General features: G+C 31.0%; 4 protein-coding genes across 4 annotated transcripts; 3 read left to right on the forward strand and 1 right to left on the reverse strand.

Moving 5' to 3' along the window:
- Positions 1-731: 731 nt before the first annotated feature.
- LOC119677299 lies at positions 732-6,278 on the reverse strand. The gene is made up of 4 exons (XM_038088570.1): positions 5,874-6,278; positions 4,031-4,094; positions 3,587-3,936; positions 732-1,148 (listed from the first exon to the last, which is right to left on the reverse strand). The coding sequence occupies exons 1-4, from the start codon at positions 6,276-6,278 to the stop codon at positions 732-734; spliced, it is 1,236 nt and encodes a 411-aa protein (XP_037944498.1).
- LOC119684126 (histone H4) lies at positions 1,458-1,851 on the forward strand. The gene has a single exon (XM_038098088.1). The coding sequence runs from the start codon at positions 1,471-1,473 to the stop codon at positions 1,780-1,782; it is 312 nt and encodes a 103-aa protein (XP_037954016.1). The 5' UTR covers positions 1,458-1,470; the 3' UTR covers positions 1,783-1,851.
- On the forward strand, positions 4,162-4,533 carry LOC119684125 (histone H2B-like). Its single transcript, XM_038098087.1, has one exon. It carries the CDS (start codon positions 4,162-4,164, stop codon positions 4,531-4,533), a length of 372 nt encoding a protein of 123 aa, XP_037954015.1.
- A 315-nt stretch (positions 6,279-6,593) lies between the features above and the next one.
- On the forward strand, positions 6,594-6,987 carry LOC119677922 (histone H4). Its single transcript, XM_038089508.1, has one exon. It carries the CDS (start codon positions 6,607-6,609, stop codon positions 6,916-6,918), a length of 312 nt encoding a protein of 103 aa, XP_037945436.1. The 5' UTR covers positions 6,594-6,606; the 3' UTR covers positions 6,919-6,987.
- Positions 6,988-7,418: the final 431 nt, after the last annotated feature.

Below are 7,418 nucleotides of genomic sequence, written 5' to 3' on the forward strand. Positions count from 1 at the left end.
CTGCTTTCGTTCTCACATTTCCGTCGTCTTATATATACTATATTATAAATATTAAATAGTCAATTATTATTCGCAGAAATTTTTAAAGCCATATACTTGGTACACTAAAGAAAATCTTGAGGAGATCTCAGTTATTAAATTGTGAAAGACTTCCGAGTGAAATCACATTAGAGAACGTAGTAGGTATACGTAAATTATGATCGATTATATCTATTCACAAAAGTTTTGAACTCTTTAAGAATATACTCCGTGAAGCGAGTTACTATATTCTCGATTGAGCAACGAGTTGGGTCAGGAGAGTGATCCCTCTGAATGAACTGGAAAGTAAGCACAATGGGAAGATCTCGGTATGCAGAATATTGGGAGGCAGTATAGTTATGCTGATATTAACATTTCTGTATTATAATACCAAAATTTATATACTTTGGAATGTTCTTCACTTTTTATTAAAAGTATTGTTATCATAAGTTGATAATTTTAACAAGCAACAAAGCTAAAAAACTAATAACTTCAACAATAATTGCTATAAGTGTGAAGTTTATATATAGCGTTATATGCTGATCATCATCAAAAATTATAGTTACAAAGAAGAATGAGAGAATCAATTATCTTTATATATTCATTTTATCTGAGTATTATTAATTTGAATATGATGTTTAACTATCTCTTTTCTTTAATTAATTTTGGTCCTGAAAAGGACCGATGTTTATTAAATAGTATGAAATTGCTTCTTAAGCACGTTCTCCACGAATACGTCTCGCCAATTGAATATCTTTTGGCATAATGGTTACGCGTTTAGCATGAATAGCGCATAAGTTAGTATCTTCAAAAAGCCCAACTAAGTATGCTTCGCTAGCTTCTTGGAGAGCCATTACAGCAGAACTCTGGAAACGTAAATCAGTTTTGAAATCCTGTGCAATTTCACGGACTAAACGCTGGAATGGCAGTTTGCGAATTAAGAGTTCTGTACTCTTTTGATAGCGACGAATTTCACGCAAAGCTACAGTTCCCGGACGATAACGATGTGGTTTTTTTACACCGCCAGTTGCGGGCGCACTTTTGCGTGCGGCCTTAGTAGCCAATTGTTTACGTGGTGCCTTACCACCAGTCGATTTACGAGCAGTTTGCTTTGTACGAGCCATAATTAAACAAATTGTTAAATAAAATTTAATTTAACGAATAAATGTTGAGAGAGTAAATTTCAAAACAAACTCTTATGATCCATCTCAACTGTTCACATGTTCAAACAGTCATTGTTCATTATATCCTTAATATCCTTTACATTGTTTATTTCTACCCTCAATTATTTGAGTGCCATTTTTGAGTAATTTGTTGTGTTTAAGCATTGTCACTCATATCTTTTGTATTGTTCATTTTTTCTATAAATACTGTGCATATCTAGTGTGGAATTTATTTACTGTTTAAGTCTGAATAGACAAGTATTATCTGTACTAAAATTATAACCTCAAAATGACTGGTCGTGGTAAAGGTGGTAAAGGTTTGGGAAAAGGTGGTGCTAAGCGTCATCGCAAAGTTCTTCGTGATAACATCCAAGGTATCACAAAACCAGCTATAAGACGTTTGGCTCGCCGTGGTGGAGTTAAGCGTATTTCTGGTTTGATTTACGAAGAAACTCGTGGTGTATTGAAGGTATTTCTGGAAAATGTGATCCGTGATGCAGTTACATATACAGAACATGCCAAAAGGAAGACTGTTACAGCCATGGATGTTGTATATGCTTTGAAGAGACAAGGTCGCACCCTCTACGGTTTCGGAGGTTAAATAAATAATATTAGTTTAAAAATGCAATACTATTAACACTATATTGCCCAATGGTCCTTTTCAGGACCCGAATATTTTCATTTTTTGAGATAAATAATTCATTTGAACACATACTTGACTGTAATTTATACAAATATTTTTATCGACTTCAAATATTAAGATTTTAAGACAAAAATTAATTGAAGTTGAATGTACATAAGTAAGAAACTTTAGAAATTTTTCTTAGTTAGATTTTCAAGAAACATGTTTTAATGTAGGTATTCAAAATTATTCTTTTAATCAAACTAGTTTTAGACGTAGAAATATCTAAGAATTCACCAATTATTTATTAAATAGATATATCTCAATAAAAATAAATATAGAAGTAAATATAACAAAGTTGTATGTAATATTTCCTTATAATTATTTCTTTTATGTCTTCGTATTTAAATAACGGTTAATTTTTAGTTTCAATAATCATAATAATTATACAAATAATTGTTTAAAATTTTTTTTTCTGTACTGTCATTCTCAATACGATTTAGCATGACAACATTTAGCATGAAACAACATTGAAAACCGATATCTCATAATGAAATACTATTTATACCCCAATCACTTAATTTTTAAATCTGTTCCTCAATTGAATTAAATTGTAAAAGAATTTAGAAACTAAGAGTATTTTATTGTTTTATGTATTCTCCTTCTGTTTAGAATATATCAGTTTCCTACCACCCAGGATATAAGTTTCAAAGAAAGAAAGACATTTTTTTAATAACACACATGCTTTTAAAATTATATACCATATCTTATTGATTCGTTTGGTGGCAGATAAAATTATGGCGGGAAAATTTCTACCTACTGGTATGTGAACTAAAATACTTAAGGCTTGCATTGTTATACCATTCATTTTTTTATTTAAAAAAAAAGTAACTGACAAAATTGTCAGTACAGTTCACACGCATACCAAGGACACTCAAGATCCATACATATACTTCCAAGCCGAATGAGCATGAGTGTGAGTGAAATTGAGTAAGAAACTATAAGCCGAAATGGAATGAAGATGGAACGTGAGTAATTTTCTTATTTGCATTTACGCGCCAAAATATATGAAATAAAATCTATATTTAAGATGAATTTAATAGAATTACATACAACCTTTTCTTTGTTAGTTATATTGTCATAAAGCGATTAAAAGAAGCAATGTGAATGTGAATGTTTTATAATTCTTTACTAAATCTGTTCAGTTTAGTAATATATCAGAAATATTGTTCTGAGATGAGTACTTATTACTTAATGCGATGAGTCTTGAATATAATTACATGTTTTTGTACCATATATAGAATTGTTTAATTGCATTTTATACTATATACAAACTATATATAACTAGTTAAAATAAATTAAAATACGTATATACCGAAAATAATGATTATAATGAATTGTTTATTTCAAACGTAAATGTGATATTAAAACATAATTAATCCACAAATTGCTCAAATAGAGCTAATGTTAAAATTAGAATGTTTTACACGTACGTGTAGGAAGTAACCGAATTAATACGTATGGAGTAGAATTGCTCTGATTGCCGGAAGATGAAGGTGCTTGATTCCAAATCATATTTCATTTGACATTATTTTGGAAATGGTTTCTGTAAACCAATTTTAACCATTTTTATGGGTTACGTTTTTCAAAGAAATATTTGTATAAATAATAATTGTTTGAAATGAAGTATGTTTTCTTTAATCAAATAAATTGATCGTCCTGAAAAGGACGGTTGTTGTTCGAAAATTTCGAAAGAAATAGTGTTGTAAGATATAGTTTAAGCCTTCTTTTCTGTTTTCTTAGGCAAAAGTACAGCTTGGATGTTTGGTAATACACCACCTTGTGCGATTGTAACACCAGACAACAATTTGTTTAATTCTTCATCATTACGGATGGCCAATTGTAAATGACGGGGTATGATTCTTGTCTTCTTATTATCGCGTGCTGCATTGCCAGCCAATTCAAGAACTTCAGCTGCCAAATATTCCATAACAGCAGCTAAGTAGACGGGAGCGCCGGCACCAACGCGTTCAGCATAATTGCCTTTTCGCAGCAATCGATGAATGCGACCAACTGGAAATTGTAATCCAGCACGATTTGAGCGAGACTTTGCCTTGCCCTTAACTTTACCTCCTTTACCACGACCAGACATGTTTCAATAGTATTTGATTGTTAAGTTGATCTACGTGATCTGAGTTGAAAACAGGCAAACACCAAGAATTTATACCTTTTTCATCCCCTAATGTGAAGAGAGAATTTCTTGAAATTTCTGTTTTAAAAATACATAAATTCTGAGTGAGGGTAGTTTAAATTTGAAAATTCATAAAATTGAAAATTTGAAACTTCACATTTGAAATCATGCCACCAAAAACTAGCGGAAAAGCGGTCAAGAAGGACGGAAAGGCTCAGAAGAATATAACTAAGAACGATAAGAAGAAGAAGCGCAGGAGGAAGGAAAGTTATGCTATTTACATTTATAAAGTATTGAAGCAAGTTCATCCTGATACTGGTATTTCATCCAAGGCTATGAGCATCATGAACAGCTTTGTGAATGATATATTTGAGCGCATTGCTGCTGAAGCTTCACGTTTGGCCCACTATAACAAACGATCCACAATTACTAGTCGGGAAATTCAAACTGCAGTTCGCCTTTTACTTCCTGGTGAATTGGCTAAGCACGCAGTTAGTGAAGGTACTAAAGCTGTCACTAAGTATACCAGTTCCAAGTAAATTTTTTTGTATTGAACAATCAACATTAACTCCAACGGTCCTTTTCAGGACCACAAAAATATTTAATTAAAGTCGATAATTGATCTTAAAATTACTAACATACACTTCACAAATAAATGAACATTTTAGAAATGAATAAAATAATACTGATTTTCGAGCATATATATTTTGAATAATCAGAAAAAATAAGTGAATATAACTAACTGATAATAATATACGTATAAGGTTCCAATAAATACACAAATGCCATGTTTCACCTAAAGTATGTAACAAAAAATTATAAAAATATTTCATTTATGTGTTAAAAATACCATATATAATTAAGTTTTAAATATATTCACTGATCTTTGGCATAAATTAAATTTTAAATCTTTTGAACTTTCCCTTTCAGGCATTTAGTTCTTCTATTAACTGGCATATTCTAGACTCTACTGTATACCATACTTAACAATAGAAACTAGAATATGAAAAATATTGCAGTATGAATTACCCACTTCAACTTTTGCATTATTTTAGCACCTTTACTCCATTCTATTTGTTAGCCTGGACATTTATTTCTTTAACTCATTAAACTGTCAAAGTACTTTCTCGAGCTTGTATACGCTGCTTTCGTTCTCACATTTCCGTCGTCTTATATATACTATATTATAAATATTAAATAGTCAATTATTATTCGCAGAAATTTTTAAAGCCATATACTTGGTACACTAAAGAAAATCTTGAGGAGATCTCAGTTATTAAATTGTGAAAGACTTCCGAGTGAAATCACATTAGAGAACGTAGTAGGTATACGTAAATTATGATCGATTATATCTATTCACAAAAGTTTTGAACTCTTTAAGAATATACTCCGTGAAGCGAGTTACTATATTCTCGATTGAGCAACGAGTTGGGTCAGGAGAGTGATCCCTCTGAATGAACTGGAAAGTAAGCACAATGGGAAGATCTCGGTATGCAGAATATTGGGAGGCAGTATAGTTATGCTGATATTAACATTTCTGTATTATAATACCAAAATTTATATACTTTGGAATGTTCTTCACTTTTTATTAAAAGTATTGTTATCATAAGTTGATAATTTTAACAAGCAACAAAGCTAAAAAACTAATAACTTCAACAATAATTGCTATAAGTGTGAAGTTTATATATAGCGTTATATGCTGATCATCATCAAAAATTATAGTTACAAAGAAGAATGAGAGAATCAATTATCTTTATATATTCATTTTATCTGAGTATTATTAATTTGAATATGATGTTTAACTATCTCTTTTCTTTAATTAATTTTGGTCCTGAAAAGGACCGATGTTTATTAAATAGTATGAAATTGCTTCTTAAGCACGTTCTCCACGAATACGTCTCGCCAATTGAATATCTTTTGGCATAATGGTTACGCGTTTAGCATGAATAGCGCATAAGTTAGTATCTTCAAAAAGCCCAACTAAGTATGCTTCGCTAGCTTCTTGGAGAGCCATTACAGCAGAACTCTGGAAACGTAAATCAGTTTTGAAATCCTGTGCAATTTCACGGACTAAACGCTGGAATGGCAGTTTGCGAATTAAGAGTTCTGTACTCTTTTGATAGCGACGAATTTCACGCAAAGCTACAGTTCCCGGACGATAACGATGTGGTTTTTTTACACCGCCAGTTGCGGGCGCACTTTTGCGTGCGGCCTTAGTAGCCAATTGTTTACGTGGTGCCTTACCACCAGTCGATTTACGAGCAGTTTGCTTTGTACGAGCCATAATTAAACAAATTGTTAAATAAAATTTAATTTAACGAATAAATGTTGAGAGAGTAAATTTCAAAACAAACTCTTATGATCCATCTCAACTGTTCACATGTTCAAACAGTCATTGTTCATTATATCCTTAATATCCTTTACATTGTTTATTTCTACCCTCAATTATTTGAGTGCCATTTTTGAGTAATTTGTTGTGTTTAAGCATTGTCACTCATATCTTTTGTATTGTTCATTTTTTCTATAAATACTGTGCATATCTAGTGTGGAATTTATTTACTGTTTAAGTCTGAATAGACAAGTATTATCTGTACTAAAATTATAACCTCAAAATGACTGGTCGTGGTAAAGGTGGTAAAGGTTTGGGAAAAGGTGGTGCTAAGCGTCATCGCAAAGTTCTTCGTGATAACATCCAAGGTATCACAAAACCAGCTATAAGACGTTTGGCTCGCCGTGGTGGAGTTAAGCGTATTTCTGGTTTGATTTACGAAGAAACTCGTGGTGTATTGAAGGTATTTCTGGAAAATGTGATCCGTGATGCAGTTACATATACAGAACATGCCAAAAGGAAGACTGTTACAGCCATGGATGTTGTATATGCTTTGAAGAGACAAGGTCGCACCCTCTACGGTTTCGGAGGTTAAATAAATAATATTAGTTTAAAAATGCAATACTATTAACACTATATTGCCCAATGGTCCTTTTCAGGACCCGAATATTTTCATTTTTTGAGATAAATAATTCATTTGAACACATACTTGACTGTAATTTATACAAATATTTTTATCGACTTCAAATATTAAGATTTTAAGACAAAAATTAATTGAAGTTGAATGTAAGTAAGAAACTTTAGAAATTTTTCTTAGTTAGATTTTCAAGAAACATGTTTTAATGTAGGTATTCAAAATTATTCTTTTAATCAAACTAGTTTTAGACGTAGAAATATCTAAGAATTCACCAATTATTTATTAAATAGATATATCTCAATAAAAATAAATAAAGAAGTAAATATAACAAAGTTGTATGTAATATTTCCTTATAATTATTTCTTTTATATCTTCGTATTTAAATAACGGTTAATTTTTAGTTTCAATAATTATAATAATTATAATAATTATACAAATAATTGTTTAAAATTTTTTTT

This window comes from Teleopsis dalmanni, chromosome 2 (genome assembly GCF_002237135.1).
Source record: "Teleopsis dalmanni isolate 2A chromosome 2, ASM223713v2, whole genome shotgun sequence".
NCBI classification, from domain to species: Eukaryota; Metazoa; Arthropoda; class Insecta; order Diptera; family Diopsidae; genus Teleopsis; species Teleopsis dalmanni.